Source organism: Bufo gargarizans, chromosome 2 (assembly GCF_014858855.1).
Source record: "Bufo gargarizans isolate SCDJY-AF-19 chromosome 2, ASM1485885v1, whole genome shotgun sequence".
Taxonomy (NCBI): Eukaryota; Metazoa; Chordata; class Amphibia; order Anura; family Bufonidae; genus Bufo; species Bufo gargarizans.
Window position 1 is genome coordinate 356,267,451 of NC_058081.1, and position 27,439 is coordinate 356,294,889.

At 42.4% G+C, this 27,439-nt stretch overlaps 1 protein-coding gene across 4 annotated transcripts in view; it reads left to right on the forward strand.

Annotated features, from left to right (window-relative positions):
* The window catches only part of SH3TC2 (SH3 domain and tetratricopeptide repeats 2), a 198,405-nt gene extending 185,008 nt beyond the window's left edge, over window positions 1-13,397 (forward strand). For all 4 annotated transcript variants that reach the window (XM_044280726.1, XM_044280724.1, XM_044280725.1 and 1 more), the window contains 2 exons: window positions 10,516-10,712; window positions 12,108-13,397. In XM_044280726.1, coding sequence (XP_044136661.1) covers window positions 10,516-10,712; window positions 12,108-12,299 — 389 coding nt within the window. In that variant the 3' untranslated portion in view covers window positions 12,300-13,397. The remainder of the gene's footprint in view (window positions 1-10,515; window positions 10,713-12,107) is intronic.
* Window positions 13,398-27,439: the final 14,042 nt, after the last annotated feature.

Sequence of the window (27,439 nt, forward strand, 5' to 3'; positions counted from 1 at the left end):
ACATCCTACCTTTTTCTGTGGCTTATTTCTTGTAAAAATCATACTTTTATGATATGCAAATTTCTTCACTACCAGCAAGTTGGGCGTATACTTGCTGGTATCCGCCGCATCTGCCGCTTCTAGACACGCCCCATCTCCTCTTGATAGACAGGGCCAGCGAGCGCTCTCCTCCTCCCGCTGGCCGGGTCTGCTGCTGAATTCCCGCGCCTGCGCCATAACCTTCCTCAATCGGCGCAGGCGTACTGAGTGAAGGACACTCGCTTGCCAGCTCTTTCCTCAGTGAGTCTGCACCAATTACGTCACACTACACCCGGAAGAGAAGACTGCCGATTATGGCTGATTCCCGGCAGTCTTCTCTTCCGGGTGTAGTGTGACGTAATCGGGGATCGTGGAACGTTACGTCGCAGGCGCAGAAATTCAGCAGCAGACGGGGCCAGCGGGAGGAGGAGAGAGCTCGTTGGCCCTGTCTATCAAGAGGAGATGGGGCGTGTCTAGAAGCGGCAGATGCGGCGGCTACCAGCAAGTACACGCCCAACTTCCTGGTAGTGAAGAAATTTGCATATGATAAAAGTATGATTTTTACAAGAAATAAGCCACAGACAAAGGTAGGACACGTATGATTGCAAATAGCTAATGTCGGCTAATGAAAATTGCACAATGGGGGGTGACAGAAGCCCTTTAAAGTGTACCCAACTTTTCAATAAAACTTACATAATGTAAATCAATAGTACAATGTGTGTACACGAGGGATAACACAATTTCTGGCCACTGTATGACTTGTATCTGGCATTTTTTTTTACCACATTTCCACTGTGCATGCTGAATGTCTAGTTTGCAGTTCTCCTGGATCTGGTGGGTGGAGACAATTTTCCATCCACTACAAACAAAAATCTGCTTCCTACCTTTAGCATTACAGAGTACTGACCTGAATAAAGCACTGAGATAGAAACTTCCTATTTAGTTGCAGCAGTCTTTTTATTATCTCTCCTGGAGTCTTGTCTCACTCTGCTCACTCCTCCCCCCTCCCTTCTCCACAGACTTGTAATAGACTTTTGTTAACATGTGTAATATGATCCTTCTGATTAGTCCTCTTGCATAAAATCAATGCGTTTCAACCATAAGACAGGTCTTCTTTATGGATTCATAGTTCATGTAACTGCTTTTTAAACAAAAAGGGGGGAATGAAATCAATTAAAAATGTTAAGGAACGTCCACAGTGCAGGTGTAGGGTAAAATGTAGATAATATTAACTCTTGATGTACATGCCTGTGGCTGAAGACTGACTCCAGGTTTTCAAGTTATCCTCTCTACACCATAGGGCATAACTATATGATTAGTGGGGTCCGATTCTACAACCCCCACTGATCCCAGGGACGGGTCCTGTTCCCCCTTTTTGATGGTGTGGCAGGCCACACATATGCCCTGCTGCTCCATTTATTCTCTCTGGAAATAGCCAGCGCTGTACTCTGCCATCTCCAGCAACCCCATAGAGAATGGATGAAAAAGCAGGGCATAAGCTCGACCTGCCACTCACTGAAGAAGGGGGATCAGTGGGGGCTCCAGCATTCAGACCCCCATGGATCACTTAGTTATCTCCGATCCTGTGGATAGAGGAGAACTAGAAAAGTGGACACAGGTCCTTTAACAGGCGATCATTTCTATTTTAGTTTGACACATATTTTGGGCCAGATTTTTTATTTTTATTTAATAAAAATGTTTTTGCATCCAAAGAAAACCTTTAAGGATAGGGAATGTAAAAAGGTCCAACAGCTATGACACGACAGGCGATAAGTGTCTGATTGATGGGGGTCTGACTGCTGGGACCCCCATGATCATGGGAACTTAAGACCCTTGTGTAAGTGATGTAGCTAGAAATGACTGGGCCCCACAGCAAATTTTTTAATGGGGCCCCCCTCCCCCAGTAATTTTTTTGCAACCCCTTTCTTTCATGCCGCCCCCATTCCTGTGGCTAGTAAAGATCACTCTCTCAGACCAGGCCACAGTTCCATCAGTTTTTTTACACTGTCTATACTGTCACTGTATATCATTTCATTGTGTAATACTGTTGAGGGGGCCCTGACAAAATCTTTTAGTCCTCCTCCTCCTGGATGGGCCCCTTTTGGGTCACGACCCCAAAGAAGCTGCTTCCCCTGCTTCCGCTATAGCTATGCCCCTGCCTTGTGTACATAGATTGGTGGTAATTTAATTGAATGTCTCAGGACCCCTTTTTTCATGATTAGTGGTTGTTCCAGCAGTCAGACCCCAGCAATCTGATACTTATCACCTATCCTGTAGATAGGCAATAGGTCATTATGGTAGGACAACCCATTTAATTATAATGTAGATTATGTACAATATGAGGAGGTTAAGATTTGGTAATTTTCATGCCAGACATTTATGCTTGAAGAGGTTAAAGAGTTTGTCTCACTTCAGTAAATGGCATTTTACATGCAGTTAATACAAGGCACTTATTAATGTATTGTGATTGTCCATATTGCCTTCTTTCCATCACATTATACACCGCATGTATCCATTGTTATTACCACTGTGTAGTCCAGCAGTGGTGGCCGTGCTTACACACTATAGGGAAAGGCTGGAAGTGCTCATAGGCCAACACCTTTACCTATAGTGTGCAAGCACGGCCACCGCTGCTGGATTACAGAATGCTCAAAACCATGGATACATGCTGTGTATAATGTGACAGAAAAGAGTCAATATGGACAATCACAATACATTAGTAAGTGCCTTGTATTAACTTTCTTTACATGATAAAGGCCAATTGCTGAAGTGAAACAACCCCTTTAACCCCTTTAAGTGTGCTACACTTAATAGGGTTAAGCTTAAATGTCTTGGTGTGTGCATTGCGTGTTTCCAATTTGTGATTGGTGTGTGCTATATATGTTCTATGTATCAGTGGTGTATGTGCAGCATGTGACATATGCATTAGTGGCATGTGACCCATGTATGTTTCTTGTGTGCCACATGTGTCCAATGAGTGATTGGTGTGCTGCATGTGTCTTGTTTCTAACGGACTTAAGTGCAGGATATACATACATACAAGTATGTGTACATTCTGCCACATGTATGTTTGTGCATTTTGCTGTAAATGTCTGCCATCGTACTTCATCTTTAATATTTCTGTTATCACTGTAAGTGCTCATGAACACGACCATTGGATGTTTTGCAGTCTGTAAAATGCAGATCTGCAAAACATGGATACCGGGTGTGTGCATTCCACATTATGTGGAACAGAGCAGCCGGCCTCTAATAGAACAGTCCTATCCTTGTCTGTAATGTGGAGAATAATAGGACATGTTCTATCATTTTACAGAATGGCCATGCGGACATACAGACACGGAATGCACACAGAGTGTTTTTTTTTTTTTGCGGCCCCATTGAAGTGAAGTGAACAGTACAGATACGGAAAAAAATAAGTTAGTGTGCAGGAGCCCTAAGGTGGCCCCAGAATCAGTTACACTGGTGGGCCCTAAGTATCCCATTCCGACACTGGTTATTGAAGCCGCTGCCAGCAGCAGGTAACAGAGAGCTCAATCACACACAGAAAGGAGTTGACATTAGTGGAGCTATACAGACATCCCAACCATTACAAATGGTCCTGGTTGGTGTCAGACTCCGTTTAAGGCTACTTTCACACTAGCGGCACGGACCTCCGGCTGGCTGTTCCGTCAGGTGAACAGCCTGTCGAATCTTTCCTGCTGCTAGTGAACGTGTGCTCCCGGACTGCTGCTCCATCCCCATATGGTGAAGGATGTAAATTTTTGCCATCTTTTCATCGCTTTATCTCCCAAGAAAATTGAATAAAAAGTGATCAAGTCATACACACCCCCAAATTGTATTGTCAAAATTTGCCCCCACACATCTCCGTAGACAAAACTACAAACCGGATTTCCAAAAAGTTGGGACACTATACAAATCGTGAATAAAAACTGAATGCAATGATGTGGAGGTGCCAACTTCTAATATTTTATTCAGAATAGAACATAAATCACGGAACAAAAGTTTAAACTGAGAAAATGTACAATTATAAGGGAAAAATATGTTGAATCAGAATTTCATGGTGTCAACAAATCCCCAAAAAGTTGGGACAAGGCCATTTTCACCACTGTGTGGCATCTCCCCTTCTTCTTACAACACTCAACAGACGTCTGGGGACCGAGGAGACCAGTTTCTCAAGTTTAGAAATAGGAATGCTCTCCCATTCTTGTCTAATGCAGGCCTCTAACTGTTCAATCGTCTTGGGCCTTCTTTGTTGCACCTTCCTCTTTATGATGCGCCAAAGGTTCTCTATAGGTGAAAGATCTGGACTGCAGACTGGCCATTTCAGTACCCGGATCCATCTCCTACGCAGCCATGATGTTGTGATTGATGCAGAATGTGGTCTGGCATTATCTTGTTGAAAAATGCAGGGTCTTCCCTGAAAGAGATGATGTCTGGATGGGAGCATATGTTGTTCTAGAACCTGAATATATTTTTCTGCATTGATGGTGCCTTTCCAGACATGCAAGCTGCCCATGCCACACACACTCATGCAACCCCATACCATCAGAGATGCAGGCTTCTGAACTGAGCGTTGATAACAACTTGGGTTGTCCTTGTCCTCTTTGGTCCGGATGACATGGCGTCCCAGATTTCCAAAAAGAACTTCGAATCGTGACATGTCTGACCACAGAACAGTCTTCCCTGGCCCAGTGAAAACGCCTGAGCTTGTGGATCTTGCTTAGAAATGGCTTCTTCTTTGCACTGTAGAGTTTCAGCTGGCAACGGCGGATGGCACGGTGGATTGTGTTCACTGACAATGGTTTCTGGAAGTATTCCTGAGCCCATTCTGTGATTTCCTTTACAGTAGCATTCCTGTTTGTGGTGCAGTGTCGTTTAAGGGCCCGGAGATCACGGGCATCCAGTATGGTTTTACAGCCTTGACCCTTACGCACAGAGATTGTTCCAGATTCTCAGAATTTTCGGATGATGTTATGCACAGTTGATGATAGATGCAAAGTCTTTGCAATTTTTCGCTGGGTAACACCTTTCTGATACTGCTCCACTATCTTTCTGCGCAACATTGTGGGAATTGGTGAACCTCTACCCATCTTGGCTTCTGAGAGACACTGCCACTCTGAGAAGCTCTTTTTATACCCAATCATGTTGCCAATTAACCTAATTAGTGTTAATTGGTCTTCCAGCTCTTCGTTATGCTCAAATTTACTTTTTCCAGCCTCTTATTGCTACTTGTCCCAACTTTTTGGGGATTTGTTGACACCGTGAAAATTTTAATCAATGTATTTTTCCTTTAAAATGATACAATTACTCGGATTAAACGTTTGATCTGTCATCTATGTTCTATTACAAATAAAATATTGACATTTGCCATCTCCACATCATTGCATTCAGTTTTTATTCACAATTTGTTTAGTGTCCCAACTTTTTTGGAATCCGGTTTGTATAAAAAATAGTTATTGGGGTCACCGAGGAGCAGGGGTTCTGTTAGGGTTGCCACCTTTCCCAACAAAAAATAATAGTTGTGTCTAAGTTTTATTTAGTATCTATTTTAGAAATGATTATGCTGTGATTCAAGCTCACAGCCTTCTACATTAAAGTCAGGAACCTTAACCACTGGGCTATAGAGATTCATGTTCATTTGCTGAACATACTGTATATTATGGCTAAAAACCCCAATAGTAGTTTCCCACATATTATGCATTCATATATATCAGAAGTATGATTTTATATATATATATATATATATATATATATACATACAGTACAGACCAAAAGTTTGGACACACCTTCTTATTCAAAGAGTTTTCTTTATTTTCGTGACTATGAAAATTGTAGATTCACACTGAAGGCATCAAAACTATGAATTAACACATGTGGAATTATATACATAACAAAAAAGTGTGAAACAACTGAAAATATGTCATATTCTAGGTTCTTCAAAGTAGCCACCTTTTGCTTTGATTACTGCTTTGCACACTCTTGGCATTCTCTTGATGAGCTTCAAGAGGTAGTCACCTGAAATGGTTTTCACTTCACAGGTGTGCCCTGTCAGGTTTAATAAGTGGGATTTCTTGCCTAATAAATGGGGTTGGGACCATCAGTTGCATTGTGGAGAAGTCAGGTGGATACACAGCTGATAGTCCTACTGAATAGACTGCTAGAATTTGTATTATGGCAAGAAAAAAGCAGCTAAGTAAAGTGGCCATCATTACTTTAAGAAATGAAGGTCAGTCAGTCCGAAAAATTGGGAAAACTTTGAAAGTGTCCCCAAGTGCAGTCACAAAAACCATCAAGCGCTACAAAGAAACTGGCTCACATGCGGACCGCCTCCTGCGGAGGATAAGTTCATCCGAGTCACCAGCCTCAGAAATCGCAGGTTAACAGCAGCTCAGATTAGAGACCAGGTCAATGCCACACAGAGTTCTAGCAGCAGACACATCTCTAGAACAACTGTTAAGAGGAGACTGTGTGAATCAGGCCTTCATGGTAGAATATCTGCTAGGAAACCACTGCTAAGGACAGGCAACAAGCAGAAGAGACTTGTTTGGGCTAAAGAACACAAGGAATGGACATTAGACCAGTGGAAATCTGTGTTTTGGTCTGATGAGTCCAAATTCTAGATCTTTGGTTCCAACTACCGTGTCTTTGTGCGACGCAGAAAAGGTGAATGGATGGACTCTACATGCCTGGTTCCCACCGTGAAGCATGGAGGAGGAGGTGTGATGGTGTGGGGGTGCTTTGCTGGTGACACTGTTGGGGATTTATTCAAAATTGAAGGCATACTGAACCAGCATGGCAACCACAGCATCTTGCAGCGGCATTCTATTCCATCCGGTTTGCGTTTAGTTGGACCATCATTTATTTTTCGACAGGACAATGACCCCAAACACACCTCCAGGCTGTGTAAGGGCTATTTAACCATGAAGGAGAGTGATGGGGTGCTGCACCAGATGACCTGGCCTCCACAGTCACCGGACCTGAACCCAATCGAGATTGTTTGGGGTGAGCTGGACCGCAGAGTGAAGGCAAAAGGGTAAAAAAGTGCTAAGCATCTCTGGGAACTCCTTCAAGACTGTTGGAAGACCATTTCAGGTGACTACCTCTTGAAGCTCATCAAGAGAATGCCAAGAGTGTGCAAAGCAGTAATCAAAGCAAAAGGAGGCTACTTTGAATAACCTAAAATATGACATATTTTCAGTTGTTTCACACTTTTTTGTTATGTATATAATGCCACATGTGTTAATTCATAGTTTTGATGCCTTCAGTGTGAATCTACACTTTTCATACTCATGAAATAAAGAAAACTCTTTGAATGAGAAGGTGTGTCCAAACTTTTGGTCTGTACTGTATATAGATATATATTAGTAACTACACATTTATTTTGTGCCATACATTTTTTTTACAATTACTAAAAAATATATAAAATTATACTTCTGCTGTATAGGAATACCTATTACATGAGAAACTACTATAAGTTTTTTCTAACACAGTTTAGCATTGAGCTCCATAGCTCAGTGGTTAAAATTCTTGCCTCTAATGTAGAAGGTTGTGAGTTCAAATACTGGCAGAAACATTTCAGAAATAGAGGCTAAATTAGACTTAACTACACTGGGTGCCCCCAAGCATACTGATAATGCTTGGGGATACCCCCTTCATGTTTATAGCACTGACTCCATATATGGACATAGCCATATATGGAGTCAGAGCAGGGACTCCTTAGCTGGGAATTAGAGTCCTGACTGTTCAGTAACACTGATTCCCCGTACAGCGATCTTCAGTAGCACTGGGGGATTCCCCGTACAGCGATCTTCTGCATAGACCTGAGTGGGCCCTATAGGAGCAGTGGGCCCGGGTTTGCCGGGTGCTGACGCCGACCCTGGACATAGTGGTCTTATAATGTAACAAGAAGTCATTGAAGGTCCAGTCGCTTTGCAGAGGGTACAAGAGAGCTACTGGGAGCTCAACTCGACAACACTCAGATAGAAGCATCCCCTGTGTGAAAGCAGCCTAAGGTGTCAGTGTTCAGTCCTTCCCATTGTAAACTCAGACTTAAAAATTGCTATTGCTTGAAAAGGCTATTTAAGCACTCATTGACTTTTTCCAAAGAGCCAGGTCACTCAGGCAGCAAGTTTATGCCCACACCATAAACATATACTGGTACAGGTTTAGGGACCAGGTAAATTAAGCACCTACTGCTTGGGGGAAATTGATTGGTTCATTAAAGGGAAATTCTGGTTAGGACAAGCTATCCCCTCTATAGTGGGGTCTGGCCACTGCTACCTGCAGCAACAAAGATGGCCCATGTCCTCTGTTTGAATAGAGTGATGGTTGAGCATGCCTGACTCTGCTCCACTGAAAGTCTATGAGACTGCCAGAAATAGACGAGCACCATGCTTAGCTATCGCCAACAGTCCCATAGAGATGAATAGAGCAGCAATGAGCATTCTGAACCTGCCACTCCTTTTATACAATTATCCAAGAGAAAAGAAGCACATCAAAGGCAGAACTTCCAATACATGACAAGGAAATGCTCACCTACAGATGTAGCCAAGCTAAAATTGATTCTGATAACTCTGATAACACATGTCACAGTGTTATCACTTGAAAAAAGCCATTGCAATACATTGAAAGAGTTAGTTAACCTTTTTGTACCATTTTTTACTTTTGTAACCATTTTTTACTTGTGTTAACCATTAAGTTTAGCTTGGCTGCGTCTGTATATTAGTTATGCACAGGGAAAAACAACCTTTGAAGCTTTGAACCCAGGGATATTCAGCTGCTTCTCACTTTCTAGACATGTCCCATATTGGGCCTGAAGATACAATTAACCTGTGAATGTGTGGAACAGGTGGCGCTTCTGGGATTCCAAGCCACTGAGGTATTTTTGAAGATGGTCTTTATTTATGCAGAATAACGTGTTTTGGAGCCAAACCGGCTCCTTTTGTCAGGTTCAGTACAATCAGGACAAAGGGGCCCTTTTGGCCCTGGAACATGTATTGTATAAATAGAGGCTATCTTCAAATATACCTCTGTGGCTTGGAATTACAGCAGCACTACTTGTTCCATACATTTACCAGTTTATTCCATTCATACAAGGGGTGGGCCTCAGTTCTCGTAATTGGTGCAAGGCGCAGGGAAACCTCAATGATTTAACAGCTTTTACCTATTCAGTGGATAGCAAATACCTTGTTGTAACTGTAATACCTCTTTAATGCTGTTGAATTATTACCATGGCACAAAAAAAGTCACCAAAAATAAAAAATAAAAAAGCATATGGATGGACAGTATGGAGAAACTGGTCAATCCATAAGTCGTAAAATAGGTTCTATCATTGCACAAAGTAATGAAAAGACAACAGTAAACATAGCGGAAGAGGAAAGCTTACGTCAGGACCCATGAGTTTCAAGTGGCTCTTTACATGAGATTTAAGAATCCAATATAACGTTAAAATCCAAGATTTTTACTGAACTAGTTTTCATATACATAACCCCAAATATTTCCATATTACAAGGAAGAAATAAAAAATAAAAAACTGACAATAAAATGTAAGGTTACGACTTTTCTTAATTGGTTTAGCTAAAAATAGCCAACATATTGTAAGGTCGGTTTAAATAAACATATACGATCGCAAACATATGGCTTATTTAACATAACTTATCACTATTACTCTTAATTCTCTTAAATTCCCATGCAGCTAACCCTTATCTGTAATATTTTATCAACAAGTTTATTAAAATGTATATTTCATATCTCAATAAACATCATCCTTAAAGGGGTTGTCTCATTATTAAATATTAGTTTAATCTCTTAGCTTATGGAAAACATTGGAATTATTTAAAAAATAATTGCTTTTGCATGTAGATATTTCTCTTACATACTTGATGTGGCGCCCCCTGGTGTAGATATGAAAAGGGGTGGACATATATAATACAGACAATTGCACTAAACATTAACAAGACAAGTTAAAAACTGGTACAGAAGGAGAGAGGACCCTTGCCGCAATGGTTTACATTCTACGAGGTGCCCACCTAATGTGTCTCTAGTGCTGTTGAGAAGCTGCTTCTAGTTTGGTCTGCCCAATACAGGAATTACTTATCCGCCCATGTACAAGAGGATCCTGATTCTGAGCTACTCTGCAGATGTGACCACTTAACTTGGACACTAGGTGGACACTCTGAGAGGGAGTTAAAAGAGCATCATGGGTGCAAAAACAAGCATGTAATAGGAAATATCTGGACATAGGCACATTATGATCCCAACTGAAAATGTGTTAAGAAATGTAACATTTATTCATAGGAGAACCCCTTTGATGGATGGGATATGGGTTTGGCACATCATCAGCAGTCATATACTATTGGAAGCCTTGTACATGTCTTAGTAATGGAATGTAAGAAATCTTCATCTGAAATTGATGGACTGTTGTATTTCACACTTAATTCTATAATTGACAACACTAAAAGAATTTCTCCCTCCTGATTGTTTTATATCTCCAACCAGATGACCCAGTAAATGAGCTGGTTGCATTTCATCGACTGGCAGGAGTCTACTATGCCTTGCAGATTTATGAGATTGCTGAGTACTGTTATCTCAAGGCATTGTCTGTATGTTCATCACCAATACAACATGCAGCCGAGGCTGGATATTATGTGAAGGTGTATTGGCGGCTGGGAGACATTGCGCTGTATAGACGAAAGGTAAAAATTCCTATAAAAGTTGCATTTTATGCATGACAGACAGAACTGAAAGAAAACCTTAAGCTACCATATCCGTTTTAAAGGGGTAAACCAGCTTTTTGATATTCATGGACTATCTTCTGCATAGGTCATCATAATGATACTTAGGGGTTCTGACACCTAGTATCCCCACAATTGCCACCAATGGAAACGAAACTGTAGGTAGACCTGGAAACAGAAGGCTCTGGTCAGTGGTCGTACTGGTATACCGCAACTTCGGTCTCATTCACTTGACCTGACATGCAGAACACCAACACGACCACTACACAGTAGATCAGGGGTGCACAACCTGCGGCCCGGGGGCCACATGCGGCCCTTGATACTATTCTGTGTGGCCCCCAACCATCTGGTAATAGACATGTATGCTTATGTCTTGTGGCTGCTCACATGTATTTATGTATTTCACCCATTAGATGGGAGTCCTGGAAGTGTAACTAGACATTAATGGTATATAATGTGTGTTCAATATGCCATAAGTACAATATTTCAGTTGTTAATACACCTTTAAATTTTAATTTCGGCCCTTGTCATTGGTTCAGTCTGGCAATGTGACCCCCGACCAGGAAACGTTGTGCACCTCTGCAGTAGATGAATCCTTCTGCTTCTGGCTCTATCCAATGTTTAGTTTCCGGTGCGGGCAGCTGCTGAAAATGGTGGAGGTGCCAGGTGTTGGACCTCCACCAATCTGATATTGATAATGATTTTGATAAAAAATATTTGGAAGATAGGTCATCGCTATCAAAAATCTGGAATACCCCTTTAAATTAACTTGGTTTAGGATATGGTAAAGCATTCTATTATTGGCCGAGATTTGTTGACTATTAGGTGTCAGGTTAAAGCAATTTTATTTTGTCATAACACTCATATTTACTGTAGCCAATAACATACTGTATTTGGCCCCAGTATTGACTTTTGCACTGACATCTAGTGGCCAATAATGAAAATTGTAATATACCATGTTATTTTAGTGGTAAGCCATATAAAAGAGAACAATAAAAAAAAAATCACCATTAAATTTAGAATTTGTTTTAAAAACAGAAATGTAAAAATATTGGAGCTTCTTTAACCGAACATAACCTATGTGCTGTTTAATAGTATCTAGTGTACCATATTATCATACAATGGAGCAATGGTACATAAATGCATCATTACTTACAGTAGACGTGAAGGAAATAATATGCTGAGACAATAAAATAATTTGGTAAGCGTTCAAGTTAAATATGAGTGCATAACGTCACGTGAACATGTCTGCTTGTGCTGTGTGTATTAGCCCTGATGACTAAAGGGTGTTGATACTTCCTCTTAGACGAAGTAGCAGAACAGCTGTCCTGATGTAACCATGTTACCTGTTTACAGGATGCTGAAGATGCTGTCACTTACCTCTCCTTGGCCCTTGCAGCTGCTATTGAAGTGGGCAATGAAGAGTTTCAGCTGCTCCTAATGGGGAAACTTTCCGATGTGTATGGGAAGTTCCTATGTGATGAAGAACAGGCAGATATTTTCATTAAACAGATTCTGCAACTTGGCAATAACCAGACTTGTACGTGAAGCTGTGTTGTACATACTCTCATAAGGACGAGACTCATAAACCCCTTCCATTGTACATAACATATGGGGTTAAAAGAGCCCCGGTATACGAACGATCACTGACAAGTTACTGGAGTTGAGGTTGCTAAGGATTACCTCCTCGGTCTCCGTACTGGACAGCACAGGACTAGACTTATTGCACAGAGCTCTTCATAGCATCTCAGGTATAAAGGAGATCATCGTCTTATCCTTCACAGTGATAGAGAGATTTGTGTAGAATTATGCGAACGATGGTTTCAGCTTTGAACTTAGAGGTCCCATATATGAATCATCCAATAATATATTCCCGGAGGTAGCAAGACACTGAACAATATTGAATCTCTGCTATAATCTTAAAATATGGGATATTGCTCAGCACATTACACATGCCAATGTTATATGAAACAGAAATCGGTGAAATCGGTAACGATCATCAGATCACTAGAACAACAAATGTGTTGAAATTGGATTTCTCAGTTACATGCAAGAAAACAAACAGACTGCAACAAATATTTACTTTTATAAAATAAATTATATAAAACAACCTTTTTTAAGAAGACCCAGACTATAAAAGCATCATCAATAGATGTCATTTGGATCATTAACTTCTAGATCCTTTCATTCAATTATGCAGCCAGTACTGGTGATTGTCACCATTTTGAAAAAATTAAGCTGCTTTTAAAGGCAGTATACAAGTCAGAATAGTGCAGTTAGGTCCAATGGCCATTACTAGTGATAAGTGGTGCCATGTCAAGGCCATGTCAAGGCAAGGCTTTGACAAGATGTCACTCTCGATGCAAAACGGCCATTGTCTGGAATGACCTGTCCTGCACAGATGGGATTTATGGATTGTGTAAGTTATTCAGAAGTAAGTGCCATGGCTCTGCTGTTTTCTTACACAACTCCATTATGTGATGTACGTCAACTGCTCCTTGACTTATATCGCATCCAACTGCTTCCAATTGCAATGTTAGGGCTCTTTCACATCTGCGTTATTGTCTTCCGGCATAGAGTTCCGTCGTCGGGGCTCTATGCCGGAAGAATACTGATCAGGATTATCCTAATGCATTCTGAATGGACAGTCCGTCCTTCAGGATGCATCAGGATGTCTTCCGTTCCGGAACGGAACGTTTTTTGGCCGCAGCAAATAGCGCAGCATGCTGCGCTTTTTGCTCCGGCCAAAAATCCGGAACACTTGCCGCAAGGCCGGATCCGGAATGAATGCCCATTGAAAGGCATTGATCCGGATCCGGCCTTAAGCTAAACGTCATTTCGGCGCATTGCCGGATGCGACGTTTAGCTTTTTCTCAATGGTTACCATGGCTGCCGGGACGCTAAAGTCCTGGCAGCCATGATAAAGTGTAGTGGGGAGCGGGGAGCAGCATACTTACCATCCGTGCGGCTCCCGGGGCGCTCCAGAGTGACGTCAGAGCGCCCCAGGCGCATGGATGACGTGATCGCATGGATCACATGATCCATGCGCATGGGGCGCTCTGACGTCACTCTGGAGCGCCCCGGGAGCCGCACGGACTGTAAGTATGCCGCTCCCCCGCTCCCCACTACTACTATGGCAACCAGGACTTTAATAGCGTCCTGGGTGCCATAGTAACACTGAAAGCATTTTGAAGACGGATCCGTCTTCAAATGCTTTCAGTTCACTTGCGTTTTTCCGGATCCGGCGTGTAATTCCGGCAAGTGGAGTACACGCCGGATCCGGACAACGCAAGTGTGAAAGAGGCCTTACCTATTATATACAATACTTTTATATTTGACACTTTTATGAAATATCACTCATTAATAACATAAATGATTGGTGAATATCAACTGCGATAGTCACAGATCCTGAAAATGAACTAACGCCATTGCTGTTGTCATGAAAATACTGGCCATGTACGTGCAATACTAATCCAATGAAATGAATGGGATTTATGGAAACCTATGAGCACTCCCGAGAGTAGATGTGTGTTCATTTCTTTTGAGATTAACCTTGTGTGACCTTCCACCAGGTTCAATCTTGAAATCAGTTGAGAATACTACCTAATCTTACTTTTATGTCAGATTGATGTCATTTTTTGGGGGTGGGGGGACGGGGTGTGTAATTATCATTATAGGGGTTTTCCAAGATATGCCATTAATGTGGGATTTAACTGCTAGAACTCCTACAGCTCAAGTTAGGCTACTTTCACACTGGCGTTTTGGCTTTCCGTTTGTGATATCCGTCATGGGCTCCCACAAGCGGTCCAAAACGGATCAGTTTTGCCCTAATGCATTCTGAATGGAAAAGGATCCGCTCAGAATGCATCAGTTTGCCTCCGATCAGTCTCCATTCCGCTCTGGAGGCGGACACCTGCTTGCAGTGTTTTGCTGTCCGATTGACGAAACTGAGCCAAATGTCCTGACACACAAAATGAAAGTCAATGGGGATGGATCCATTTTCTCTGGCACAATCTGGCACAATAGAAAACGGATCCGTCTCCCATTCACTTTCAATGGAGTTCATGACGGATCCGTCTTGGCTATGTTACAGATAATACAAACGGATCAGTTCATGACGGATGCATGCGGTTGTATTATTGCAACAGATCCGTTTTTGCAGATCCATGACGGATCCGCCCAAAATGCGAGTGTGAAAGTAGCCTTAACGGGGCTTAGTTGCAGTATCAGACATAGGGCCTGGATAAAACCAGTGCTGTGTCTGCAAATAATTTATGATCATTGGAGACCCAAGTGCTTTAATCTTCCAATCACAAGAAGGAAAAAGTTAGGGGAAATCCTTTTGAATTCAGACATGGAGTCTATGAGCACTTTAGATGATCAATAAGATTTTAAAAATGTAAAAAAAATAAAAAAATCTTCAAAAATGTACTTTCCACAATGGTGGTTACTTGGTATACACATGAATGAATATGATTTTCTCCAGGATTTTGGTCTTGTTTTAGATTAAACTGTATTATATAATTTATAGGTTTAAAACCACTAATCAACAGTGCTTGGTAAGAAATGGGCAGAGTTACTCTGAAACTATAAGAAATTGCCAAAGCCACGAGATCACTCAATGTAAATATATATAGTATGTTGTGTCTCTATTTTTGCCCACTTTTAGGCCTACCCTCGTTCCTGGCTCCCGGCATTAACCAGCCATCGGTAAGGTCCGGTTAGTACGATCAGGGGCCATCACCCTGACCACAAGTAGTTAACGCTGCCGGGCAGCCTGTATTTGTGGGAGGGGCTGAGGCCACTTCCCCTTGGCCTTTATAACCTTGGCGGGACTTGCAGGCGGGACGTGCAGCCAGGTACCCCACCTACCCTCCCCTTTTTTCTTAGGTTTTATTGGGGTAGACCGACTTTTAAGTTTGGACACACCTTCTCATTCAAAGAGTTTTCTTTATTTTCATGACTATGAAAATTGCAGATTCACACTGAAGGCATCAAAACTATGAATTAACACATGTGGAATTATATACATAACAAAAAAAGTGTGAAACAACTGAAAATATGTCATATTCTAGGTTCTTCAAAGTAGCCACCTTTTGCTTTGATTACTGCTTTGCACACTCTTGGCATTCTCTTGATGAGCTTCAAGGGGTAGTCACCTAAATGGTCTTCCAACAGTCTTGAAGGAGTTCCCAGAGATGCTTAGCACTTGTTGACCCTTTTGCCTTCACTCTGCGGTCCAGATCACCCCAAACCATCTCGATTGGGTTCAGGTCCGGTGACTGTTGATGCCAGGTCATCTGGCGCAGCACCCCATCAATCTCCTTCATGGTCAAATAGCCCTTACACAGCCTGGAGGTGTGTTTGGGGTCATTGTCCTGTCGAAAAATAAATGATGGTCCAACTAAACGCAAACCGGATGGAATAGCATGTCGCTGCAAGATGCTGTGGTTGCCATGCTGGTTCAGTATGCCTTCAATTTTGAATAAATCCCCAACAGTGTCACCAGCAAAGCACCCCCACGCCATCACACCTCCTCCTCCATGCTTCACGGTGGGAACCAGGCATGTAGAGTCCATCTGTTCACCTTTTCTGCGTCGCACAAAGATACAGTGGTTGGAACCAAAGATCTCAAATTTGGACTCATCAGACCAAAGCACAGATTTCCACTAGTCTAATGTCCATTCCTTGTGTTCTTTAGCCCAAACAAGTCTCTTCTGCTTGTTGCCTGTCCTTAGCAGTGGTTTCCTAGCAGATATTCTACCATGAAGGCCTGATTCACACAGTCTCCTCTTAACAGTTGTTCTAGAGATGTGTCTGCTGCTAGAACTCTGTGTGGCATTGACCTGGTCTCTAATCTGAGCTGCTGTTAACCTGCGATTTCTGAGGCTGGTGACTCGGATGAACTTATCCTCCGCAGCAGAGGTGACTCTTGGTCTTCCTTTCCTTGGGCGGTCCGCATGTAAGCCAGTTTCTTTGTAGCGCTTGATGGTTTTTGTGACTGCACTTGGGGACACTTTCAAAGTTTTCCCAATTTTTCGGACTGACTGACCTTCATTTCTTAAAGTAATGATGGCCACTCGTTTTTCTTTACTTAGCTGATTTTTTTCTTGCCATAATACAAAATCTAACAGTCTATTCAGTAGGACTATCAGCTGTGTATCCACCTGACTTCTCCACAACGCAACTGATGGTCCCAACCCCATTTATAAGGCAAGAAATCCCACTTATTAAACCTGACAGGGCACACCTGTGAAGTGAAAACCATTTCAGGTGACTATCTCTTGAAGCTCATCAAGAGAATGCCAAGAGTGTGCAAAGCAGTAATCAAAGCAAAAAGTGGCTACTTTGAAGAACCTAGAATATGACATATTTTCAGTTGTTTCACACTTTTTTGTTATGTATATAATTCCACATGTGTTAATTTATAGTTTTGATGCCTTCAGTGTGAATCTACAATTTTCATAGTCATGAAAATAAAGAAAACTCTTTGAATGAGAAGGTGTGTCCAAACTTTTGGTCTGTACTGTATATCACTACACTATATATAGCACAGATTTCTATGTCATTAATCTGCTCACAGCAGGTGTCACCTCTGCTGCCACTTCTGTTACTATATTTTCAGCTTTATTCATTATATGCATTTAAAATAAGCAGATTGGTGTTTTTGAAAAGATGCATCTTGAATGTTTTTGTTTACCAGAGGTGGTGGAAAATCGGATTGTCCAAGGAATCCATTGATCCTGCCTGACCTACACTATAATTATGGATAGGAAAAAGCAGTCACGGGGAGCAATGATCCTTATCCTATTCCTGCCATTTTCTGATATAAATATCGCTGTTTTTTCTTTGGTTGAGTGTAACTGATTGTTGCTTCTCCTGCACAGTGTATATAGAATATGCAATTGGCTGAAAATGGACGCGTAGATCAAGTGATACTGAATGCAGCAATTCACCCCATGCTTTTCCCTTATTGAAATTGCTTGCCTGAATTAAATGTTTTTATCAATTCTTAATTTATAAAAAAAACGTATATTGAGGATAAAAAAAAAGAAACGCTCATGCACTGAGAATGATCCATAGTCTATATATGTAATGTTGTACAACCTGCATAAAGACACAGTAACAGTTATAAACCTAAATAGGTAGAGATGTCAGTAAATAAAGAAATCTTCTGAAAACTATACATTTTAATATATAGGATATCTAGCACATGGTTGTGGCAACATCAAAGTATCATAATATCCTGGCATACAGAAATCCCAAGTTACCTACTAATAACATATAGGACAATGGAAACATAACATGTTAAATGAGACTACAAAGTTTTCCTTTTCCTGTTGAACATTTTTGTACATGAAGTTCCAGAGTGTAAGAACATTTGTAAGAATCATGTATGACGATGCTATTCATGTAATGGATATGAGCCTAATGTAAATAAAAATAATTCTATATTTATATATAGTAAGTTGCCTTTATTTACTTTATTATATTATCATAATTCTGGTTCCTGCAGTTACTGTATTTATTCAACCAGGAAAACCCTCCCATTTCAGTTTGTATAATGTATTGTAGGTCTCAACTTGGCACAGCAACCAGGAATGAAAAAAATTAAAGTTATATTTTGGCACCAACAATTGTTGTCACTCTGCTTCTCTAACACACAAGATCCACCACAAAGTAAAAGCTATTGCTAACAATATGTAATCAGTCTTTATATTTCAAGTCCTCCTGCCAAAAGTCCTTCAGTGATAGTACGGAAGAAAAGGGAAAGTGTGACAAGGTGTCCATGTTGAGTGTCCATGATTGCCACAGTGTCAATAGCTTGCTTGGAGTTGGAAGCTGTTCTTGGCCTTAGCTAACAGTATGTTCATATGCACATTGCCCCAAGTTACACTAGTGACAGATGTGCACATGTTCCCTGATATAATGTGTAATTATGGTGCATCCATGTAATTATTGATAATTGCTCTAGCTGCTTCAACATATCTGTCATGGACTACACTATTTCTCACTTCCCGCTGGCTGAATCTATTTTGACCCAGGTGGCTTGTTCAGGTCTGCTCTACAAATGTATCTCTCCCATACCAGCTGCAAACCAACCCTGCAAAGTGTACAACCAAAATGGAGACAGCCAGACCTCCAAATGGACACTGTACTTGCTTTTACTTTTGTAGCTTCAGTCATGATGATGAGCATTTACCTCATTTTGCAGGGGGTGCTGACTTTTGTCTTTGCAGTATGCATTTGGAGGTGTGGCTGTCTCCATTTTGGTTGTACACTCCTAAATAACCCATGCCTTCCACAGGCTGATTTTAATAAGTGCAGTAAATGTAGCTGTAGTCTGTTCTCCCTGCTGGCACAGAGAGAGGTAACAAATGGAGCAGACACTGAACAAATGTGGAACTTGCTTACCCTGAATTAAGAGGCCAGATGGCATAAAGAGAGGTATCAGAGAGTAGGTTTCCATCTAGACTGAGGTCGCCTTGCCGTGGTGGATGGACACAAGTGATTTGAACAACTGATCATATATATTTGCTAAGTACCTCATATTTATATTATATTGTGAATATAGCACTGTATAGTCCATATCTTCTATGTTTGCAGAGTTCTGGTACATTGTGTTTGCTTTTACTATTATTTGCTTTTACTAAATTACTTGTACTCTTGCAAAATCTGCTATGTTCTGGACACTTGTACCTTTTGTGGATAATTCTGAACATTGATTTAGCTTTCCCAGGCTGTCACTTATATGTTCCTTAAGAATGATCACCAAGACTTGACTAGACAAGCAGATACACTGCTCAGTTCTATAAACACCCCTGTCATGCTGAAAACTAACATACGGCACAGCAACATAACTACACAAATGGGACATAAATGACATGCTGCCTTCAAAACATGACAGTAAAGACTTACATCTCTTTTTTAGGGAACCTAATTACACCTGAATCTTCATATTACAAGGTGCTACTTCATTTAACTGTAGCTGTTATTCAATCTAAATATCAAGTAAACTCTTTTTCAAATTTGAATGGGGTTCTGAGGGCATTAAAACAATCAAGCAGCCTTCTGACCTGTTGTGGGAAGATAGTTTGGTCAGTACTTACCTCTCCATTAGGCTGAATGCACATGGCCGTTTTTCACGGACGTGAGCGGTCCGTGGAACCGCGGCCTGGATTCCTGCTGAGAGCAGGAGCACACGGCGTCATGGGTTGCTATGACGCCGTGCGCTCCCTACTGCCACCACAGTACAGTAATACACTGGTATGATCTATACCAGTGTATTACTGTGCCTTACTGTGCCTTACACTATTACTGTGCCTTACATTCACACGTCAGTATTTTTCTATATCCCGAATTTCGGTCCGTTTTTTGCGGATCCGTTGTTCCTGAAAATGTTTCCGTATGTCATCCGTATGTCATCCGTTTTTTGCGGATCCGCAAAAAATGGAAACATGTATAAATTTCACAAAGCAAATAAAGTTGTTTGGATTTCTTTGAAAAAAAATTGAAAAAAAAAGTGAATAAGTGATTTCTGTGGGCAGGATTTAATCTCCAGGAACGGATTCCGCATAAAACGGATGACATACGTAATGACATACGAATGTCTTCCGTTTTTTGCGGAACCATTGACTTTGTATTGTACCAGGATCCGATTTTTGCGGAAAAGAATAGGACAAGTTTTATATTTAATCGGACATGTGGAACGGAACAACGGAAACGGACAGCACACATTGTGTTGTACGATTTTTTCCAGGACCCATTGAAAATGAATGGGTCCAGAACTGGTCCTGATCAGGAACAGATCAGGAAAGAAAAAACTGACATGTGAATGGACCCTCACACTACCAATTCCACTGTCTCTGCTGCACTCAAAGTGGCTGAGGGCTCTTCTTATATCTAAATCGGATCTGTTCCTGAGTCTTCCTGCTCAGCTGTATACAGTAAATGTAGTTGAACAGGGAGGCTCAGGAATGCATCTGGTCATGACTAGAGATGAGCGAATCAGATCAGAATTTTTCGATTCGCACCGAATCAGAATTTCCTCGCGCTTCGTGCTTACGAATCAAATTTTTTCCTAAAATGGCTGCTACACATGTTAGGACATGGAGCAAGGAACTCTGTGAATGAGGGATCACCCACAATGCCATGCATGCAGCCAATCAGCAGCCAGCCAGCCTTGTGATGTCACAGCCCTATAAATAGCCTCAGCCATCTTGGATTCAGTAATTTTCCAGTGTACTTAGTGCAGGGAGAGATGTTAGCAGGCACTAGGGACAGTGCTAGGAAAGACTTGAAAACGTATATTTTGCTCAATAGAAGTCAAGGGAAAGAGCATTAGAAGTGTAGGGAAAGGATAGGGAGGAATTATTCCACAGTATTGAAGCAGTACTGGGTTCAATAGGGATGTTTACAGCCTGGGTAATAGGAACAATCCTATTACACCTTGCTGCACTGACTGCAGATTCAAGTTGCCATTAAATAGCTCTGTAATTCCAGCAAACTGTTCTTGTTATTAGGATCTTATTAGCCCTTGTGCAGTGCAGTTTTTTTGGCGTGAATTAGTGGCAAAAAAGAAAAAGGGCTTATTAGCCGTTGTGTGGTGAAGTAAGAAAATTACAGCCCTTTTTGGCGTGTATTAATTTACTTTTTATTTACTTATTTGATCTAACAGTATGCCAGACAGAGAATTGACAGGCCCTGCACAGGGGAGGTGCACAGGCCTAAATGTTTCTGGCGCAGGCACAGGTCGCAGCAGAGTAAAGGGCATGGCATCAGGGGTCACTTTGAGAGGCCTGATCTCCCAGTGTCAGCTAACGGTCATGTCTTGACCAACAACCCAGTGGTTCTTGAATGAACTCGATCTTCGCAAGTGACATCAGACCCCCTCCAGCCAAGAGTCGCTGGGTTTGTCAAACACAACCCTTAGATGGCATGGCCTGGGAGCAGGCCCTGTGTACTCACCTGTCCTCAACCTGCCTCTGTCCTTTTCTGTTTCCTCAGCCAGAGAAGTATTATATGCTGTTGGCTCACCTCCACTATACAGCGAGGACGAGCTACTAGAGGGCAGTCAGCAGACACTGCCCAGCCAAGATCTGGAGTAGATAAATGCCGCTTCCTCCTCTAGGCGGGCTAGTAGTGATAAGGAGAGTGGCATGGGAGCTGTCGTTGCAAGCGGTCAGGCTCCTGGCTCAGAGACCGTTGAGGAGGATATCAGTGCCATGCAGACAGTACTCGATGTAGCCGATCGCAATTGGGAGCCGGGTGACAAAGTGTGGCCCGGGAGTTAGCAGGGTGGCAGTGCGAGGTTGGTAGCCAAACATGGCCGGGGTAGACCACCCACTTTGCAGGAGCTAACCGGCCTGGAAAGTAGTGGAAAGAGAAAAAAAACAAAAAAAAATGGCAAAAAAGGGAAACAATAGAGTGACTGGACAAAGATATTGGGGTAGGGAAATTTTGGAAAGAAAGGAGGGAAGAAAAAGAGATTAGGAGGCGCCAGTGGATGCACCAGATGGTGATAGTTGGTGATGAAAGTAATAAAAGAAGTAGATACAAAACCAAGAAAACAAAACCAAGCAAACAAAACAAACACTGATGTTGGTGGTGAGGCAGCTCCCCAAGCCAAAAAAAGGAGAATCAGTACACAATTGTGGACTGTTAGGTAAGTATGAGTAAGAGAATGGTCTGCGGTGCTCTTTCAGGGGGATCCTGACAGTACCAAGGGGGCGCCACAAGAGCAGTTTAGGATGGAGATTAGAAAATTGTAGTTGTCAAGGATTATTGACTAACCTCTTTATTGGCTAACCTCATGTCATCATATGTATTTATTTCCATTCCAAAACTGTGCATTATCTGTTTTGCAACTGTTATGTTCTATTGTAATTTACCTGGTTCACCAGTAGGTGGCAGCAAGCATGGCAGTGCTACAGTTACAGAAAATGGAACCTTTCTTTCCATTCTAACTCTTCCACCAAGGAGGGGAGGGGACTAGTTAGTTAGAGGTCAGTCTAGTACACCCCCAGCTAGAGGAAGTGTGTGCAGCAGGTATACATCCCTGCTGGACATGCCCCAGCCAAGCAAAGCAAGGCAGCTAGAGCATCCTGAGCTCTGCTGGATATAGAGGTCATAGCTTGGAGCCTCAGGAGCCAGCAGGAAAAGTTCCCTGGCCTAATCAAGAGACAGACTAAAGAGAGAAGTTGCAGCATACAGAAAAAGCTGAGCCATTCAGTCAACCTGGCATAGCAGGGCTAGAGAGCAAACGATGTAGCAGGGTTGAGTTTGTTTGCCTGCCAGAGTTAATGAAAAAAACCTGCTGGGACCAAGACAAAGTCTGTAAACCGCTTGGAGAAACATTTATTGAAAGTAAAGCTGCTATTCAACTTCATCACAAGGTCTGGACTTAATTTATTCTTCATCCCACAATTCAACTACCTCCTTTGTCTGCTTCAGAGCCAACGCCTGGGGTTCCATCGTATCCAGATAGAAGCACCGTGACACGTGCACAAAACATCAAGGGACATTATAGGTCACCCTATACCACTCGGCCATTCCTACACCTGGGTACCAACACCATTTCTTAAAGGGACTCTGTCCTGTTGCTTCACTGCAACTGGCGGCACAAAACACTTAACTCATCTTAACCGCCTCCGAATCGCCTAACGCAGGATTGCGGTCCGGAGGCGGTCGATTCATTCCTCCTTGACGCTCGGGTGCGTCATCTCGCGAGACGCGAGATGACGCGCATAGCCGGCCCGCGCATGCGCATTGTGGGCCAGCAAAAATCGCAGGAGGAGTTCGTCACCAGCCTGCCAGCCAATCGTCATCGCTGGCAGGCTGGTGATTTTCAAAAAAACAAATCACAAGCCAGTTAACACATTATATCCCCAGCAGAGGAGCACAGATCACTGTAAGTGCACAAACACCACACATTTAGCCCCAGATCACCCCCCATCACCCCAATTAACCCCTTGATCACCCCTGTCAATCACTAGTGAAAGGGAAAAAAGCGATCAGTGTAAACTGTCACTTTTTTTTTCACTAGTATTGACGGTTAGGTTTTAGGTTAGTTTAGGCCCCTTTGTTAGGTAGTTAGCGTCGGTTAGCGCCCAGCCCACCGCACCTCAGTCACTGATTGGCTGATTAGCGTATCGCTTATCAGCATTGGTACTTTTATAGTATCTGTAAGTGATCAGAACTGATCACAGTCAGATCTATAATAGTATTAGTGTCACCTTAGCTCGCCCTTAACCCAAAACGCAGTGTTTGCCCGATCAGGCCTGATCGGTCGCCCACACGTGCGTTCACCCACACCCGCCCCGCTGCTGTGACAATTTTTTTTTTATCACTGCACAATCACTTTACAAGCGCTGTGGCGATAAAAAAATCAGTTTTGATATTTTTTATTAATCGCAGCGGCTTCCGGTACTTCGCTAGCATCCCATTTGTAAGACAGGCTTGCTTTTTTTCTTGGGTAGTCTCAGGGAATACCCCCTATATTTAGTTGACCAAAGTCAAGTAAGGGGTATTCTTCTGAAGAGGCCTACAGGCTTCTGACCCAGTCGGATGAGGAATGGGAACCCTCATCTGACGAATCCAGCGGGTCAGAATACGAACCTGTAGAAAGCAGTGGCAGTCTGACCCAAAGTGCGGACGATGAGGTTGAGGTCCCTGATACCACCAGGCGTACCCGGGCCCGTGTTGCTAGACCACAGGTTGCGCAGGATCTGCTTTAAGGGCATCAGAGTGGGGCTGGCGCTGTCAGATTACGTGGTGAGGCATACACCAGCAGCGCAGCCCATCCTGGACCTAGTACCAGCACTGCCGTAGAACATTGTGAAGTGGCGAGCACCAGAAGGGCAGTTGAAGCTAGTACGGTGGCACGTGCATTAGTTCCCCCGTCGCAGCCACCGCACAGACAGGCCCGTAGACCCCCTAGTGTCCCTGAGGTGCTGGCAAACCCTGATTGGCAGCCCCCAACTTCAGCCGCATCAATAGTTCCCCCTTTCACTGCCCAGTCTGGAGTTCGGGTTGAGACAGCTCAGATTTGATCGGCACTGGGGGTTTTTGAGCTGTTCTTGACTGCGGAGCTCTTGGCTTCAGACAATACATCTCAGACACAAAAGTCGGTGTATGCGGCGCTGCAAGACGAGATTCCTCCTCTGCAGTAAAAAACATACGTTTGCCGAGGCTTATGAGCTGAGGGGCGGTGTTCATATGCTCCTGGCAGACGCCTTTCCCCCTCCTTTTTTTTTTTTGCAGGGATTTTTTCATCAACATTGATCGATGCGAATGAAGAAATCTGTGCCGTTCATTTTTTCTTTCAGCCCAGAGGCTGAACGGAAAAAAAAAATCTCATTACCCGTATGCTCAATATAAGGAGAATAGCAGAAACTCCTAATGCTGGCCATACATGTAATGATTGCGGAGACCCTCAAATGCCAGGGCAGTACAAACACCCCACAAATGACCCCATTTTGGAAAGAAGACACCCAAAGGTATTCGCTGAGGGGCATATTGAGTCCATGAAAGATTGAAATTTTTGTCCCAAGTTAGCGGAAAGGGAGACTTTGTGAGAAAAAACAAAAAAAAGTTCTATAAACTCGCCATGCCCCTCATGGAATACCTTGGGGTGTCTTCTTTTCAAAATGGGTTCACATGGGGGGTATTTATGCTGCCCTGGCATTTTAGGGGCCCTAAAGCGTGAGAAGAAGTCTGGAACCAAATGTCTAGAAATGCCCCCCTAAAAGGAATTTGGGCCCCTTTGCGCACCTAGGCTGCAAAAAAGTGTCACACATGTGGTATCGCCGTACTCAGGAGAAGTTGGGCAATGTGTTTTAGGGGGGGCCTTTTTACATATACCCATGCTGGGTGAGAGAAATATCTCTCTAAAATGACAACTTTGTATAAAAAATGGGAAAAGTTGACTTTCAGAGAGATATTTCTCTCACTCAGCATGGGTATATGTAAAAATACACCACAAAACACATTGCCCTACTTCTTATGAGTACAGCGATACCACATGTGTGACACTTTTTTGCAGCCTAGATGGGCAAAGGGGCCCAAATTCTAAAGAGCACCTTTAGGATTTCACAGGGCATTTTTTACACATTTGGATTTCAAACTACTTCTCACGCATTAGGGCCCCTAAAATGCCAGGGCAGTATAAATACCCCACAAGTGACCCCATTTTGGAGAGAAGACACCCCAAGGTATTTTGTGATGGGCATAGTGAGTTCATGGAAGTTTTTATTTTTTGTCACAAGTTAGTGGAATATGAGACTTTGTAAGTAAAAAAATAATAATAATAATCATTTTTCCGCTAACTTGCGCCAAAAAAAAAAAAAAATTGTAGGAACTCACCATGCCCCTCACGGAATACCTTGGGGTGTCTTATTTCCAAAATGGGGTCACTTGTGGGGTATTTATACTGCCCTGGCATTTTAGGGGCCCTAATGCGTGAGAAGTAGTAATGTGTAAAAAATGCCCTGTGAAATCCTAAAGGTGCTCTTTAGAATTTGGGCCCCTTTGCCCACCTAGGCTGCAAAAAAGTGTCACAAGTGTGGTATCGCCGTACTCAGGAGAAGTTGGGCAATGTGTTTTGGGGTGTCTTTTTACATATACCCATGCTGGGTGAGAGAAATATCTCTCTAAAATGACAACTTTGTATAAAAAAATTGGAAAAGTTGACTTTTAGAGAGTTATTTCTCTCAGTATAAATACCCCACAAGTGACCCCATTTTGGAAATAAGACACCCCAAGGTATTTCGTGATGGGCATAGTGAGTTCATGGAAATTTTTATTTTTTGTCACAAGTTAGTGAAATATGAGACTTTGTAAGGATAAAAAAAATCATCATTTTCCGCTAACTTGTGACAAAAAATAAAAAGTTCTATGAACTCACTAGGCCCATCAGCGAATACCTTAGGGTGTCTACTTTCCGAAATGGGGTCATTTGTGGGGTGTTTCTACTGTCTGGGCATTGTAGAACCTCAGGAAACATGACAGGTGCTCAGAAAGTCAGAGCTGCTTCAAAATGCGGAAATTCAAATTTTTGTACCATAGTTTGTAAATGCTATAACCTTTGCGCAAACTAATAAATATACACTTATTGCATTTTTTTTTATCAAAGACATGTAGAACAATAAATTTAGAGAAAAAATTATATAGAAATATAGTTTTATTTGAAAAACTTTACAACTGAAAGTGAAAAATTTCATTTTTTAGCAAAAAATTCTGTATATTTCGATTAATAACAAAAAAGTAAAAATGTCAGCAGCTATGAAATACCACCAAATGAAAGCTCTATTAGTGAGAAGAAAAGGAGGTAAAATTCATTTGGGTGGTAAGTTGTATGACCGAGCAATAAACCGTGAAAGTAGTGTAGTGCAGAATTGTAAAAAGTGGTCTGGTCATTAAGGGGGTTTAAGCTAGGAGAGCTGAGGTGGTTAAAGTGACCCCTTGCGGACTGACCCTCTGCTGCAAATCATCCATGCTCTAGCAGGTCTGACTGGGTGGGCCCTCTGCGCTCATGTTCCACTGCCATGGCTGCTGGGGGGGCGGGGGGGGGGATGGGGGGCAGGAGCAGTACCAACTCCATCAGCAGCAACTTGAGGCTAGAGTTGCTGATGAGCAGCTTTCTTCACCCACATAGTGAAGAGCCTACTCACTAGCAGCTAGACATAGAG